Consider the following 1,453-nt stretch of genomic DNA (forward strand, 5'->3'; position numbering starts at 1 on the left):
AAAAAAAAAAAGTTGTAAGGATTATTTGTTTCTTGGGGTAAAACTATCTCTCTTGTGACCTTATGACTGTTGGTCTTTCATTCTCCTATCCATGATGCTAATGTGTGCATATCTCTTATTATAAAATGCTCTAATATTTTTTGAAAGAGGGGGTATGATAATAGATAACCTTGTTACGAGACTTACCATCTTGCATTGTTTTTATCCACTTTTCAGCCCTCTGTCAGCTATAAACTGGAATCTATATATGAATTCAGTAAAGGTCTTTTCAATATTAGGAAGCTAAAAGAATTGTTCTTTTGTATATCTATACCAGCACACTGTCCATGAAGAATCAGTGATGGTGATGACCGAAGACATGCCTTTGGAAATTTCCTATGTGCCTTCTACTTACCTGACTGAGATCACTCACGTCTTACAAGCCCTTTCAGAAGTGGAACAACTTCTCAATGCTCCCGACCTCTGTGCTAAAGATTTTCAAGATCTCTTCAAACAAGAGGAATCTCTGAAGGTAAAACCAAAGCACTTCCATTCAGATTTTTACAAGATCATTACGTTGATCATTACTGGACCAGAATATTTGACTTAAATATGTATACTGAAGGCATTTTGAGTTAACATATGGAAATCTTAAAACACTTTGTGAGAGAGTTAGCTTTAGAAATCTGGTGGAGAAAGAGAAATGTAAATTAAAATAAATGTGTTATTTCTTCCTAAAATGAAGACACTCACAAAATAATAATTTCTTATATTGAGTTGGCCAAAAAAGTTGCTTCGTGATTTTCTGTTGCAGCATACAGGAAAACCTGAACGAAGTTTTTCCCCAAGCCAATACTATTGTTCAGGGCAGAAAGGACTCACTAAAGCACAAACCTTGCTAGAGAAACAGTTTATTCTCAAGTGATACATTGCTTGTCTTTCTTTTCCCGTGAAAAGGGAAATTAGATAAGGTTTTAAATTATATCTGTTGTGTATATAGTTTTAGTTTTATATTTTCCACTTATAATTTATAGATTCCATTTCAGATTAGTGTCAGTATCATACTACAACTTTTGGAATGTAATCGAATATAAAGCAGTAAAATACTTTATTTAAAATCACCAGGCAAAAGCCTCCAGCCAAATCCAGCTTTTTTTCATAGCACCAACTATAAGTTTCTGAATTCCAAACTAAAACAAATCAGGATAAAGAACTTTAAATTTTAGAGGGAAGTGTCTGAAGATGAATGTAGCATCAAGAAAATACACATAATAGTTTGTGTCTCTACTGTGTGTAAACAAAAGATAATTTTTGTGATCATACATTTCACACTCGAAACATTCTAGTGTAACCAGAGCTTAGTATTTTCCAGTACAGATAGCGTAAGATGACAGACAGACAGTAAGTTTCCTCTCAACAGCACTGATCAGGGAAAGGATTTTCTACTCTAAATGATTTCTTGGTATCTCATTCC

At 33.7% G+C, this 1,453-nt stretch overlaps 1 protein-coding gene across 1 annotated transcript in view; it reads left to right on the forward strand.

The window, feature by feature from the left end:
- LOC104984440 (dystrophin-like) overlaps nt 1-1,453 on the forward strand; it is a gene marked incomplete at its 5' end in the record, with an annotated part of 84,491 nt that overhangs the window by 54,360 nt on the left and 28,678 nt on the right. The window contains one exon of the mRNA XM_010834143.1: nt 317-511. Coding sequence (XP_010832445.1) covers nt 317-511 — 195 coding nt within the window. The remainder of the gene's footprint in view (nt 1-316; nt 512-1,453) is intronic.

Source organism: Bison bison, unplaced genomic scaffold (genome assembly GCF_000754665.1).
Source record: "Bison bison bison isolate TAMUID 2011002044 unplaced genomic scaffold, Bison_UMD1.0 scf7180017845388, whole genome shotgun sequence".
Taxonomy (NCBI): domain Eukaryota; kingdom Metazoa; phylum Chordata; class Mammalia; order Artiodactyla; family Bovidae; genus Bison; species Bison bison.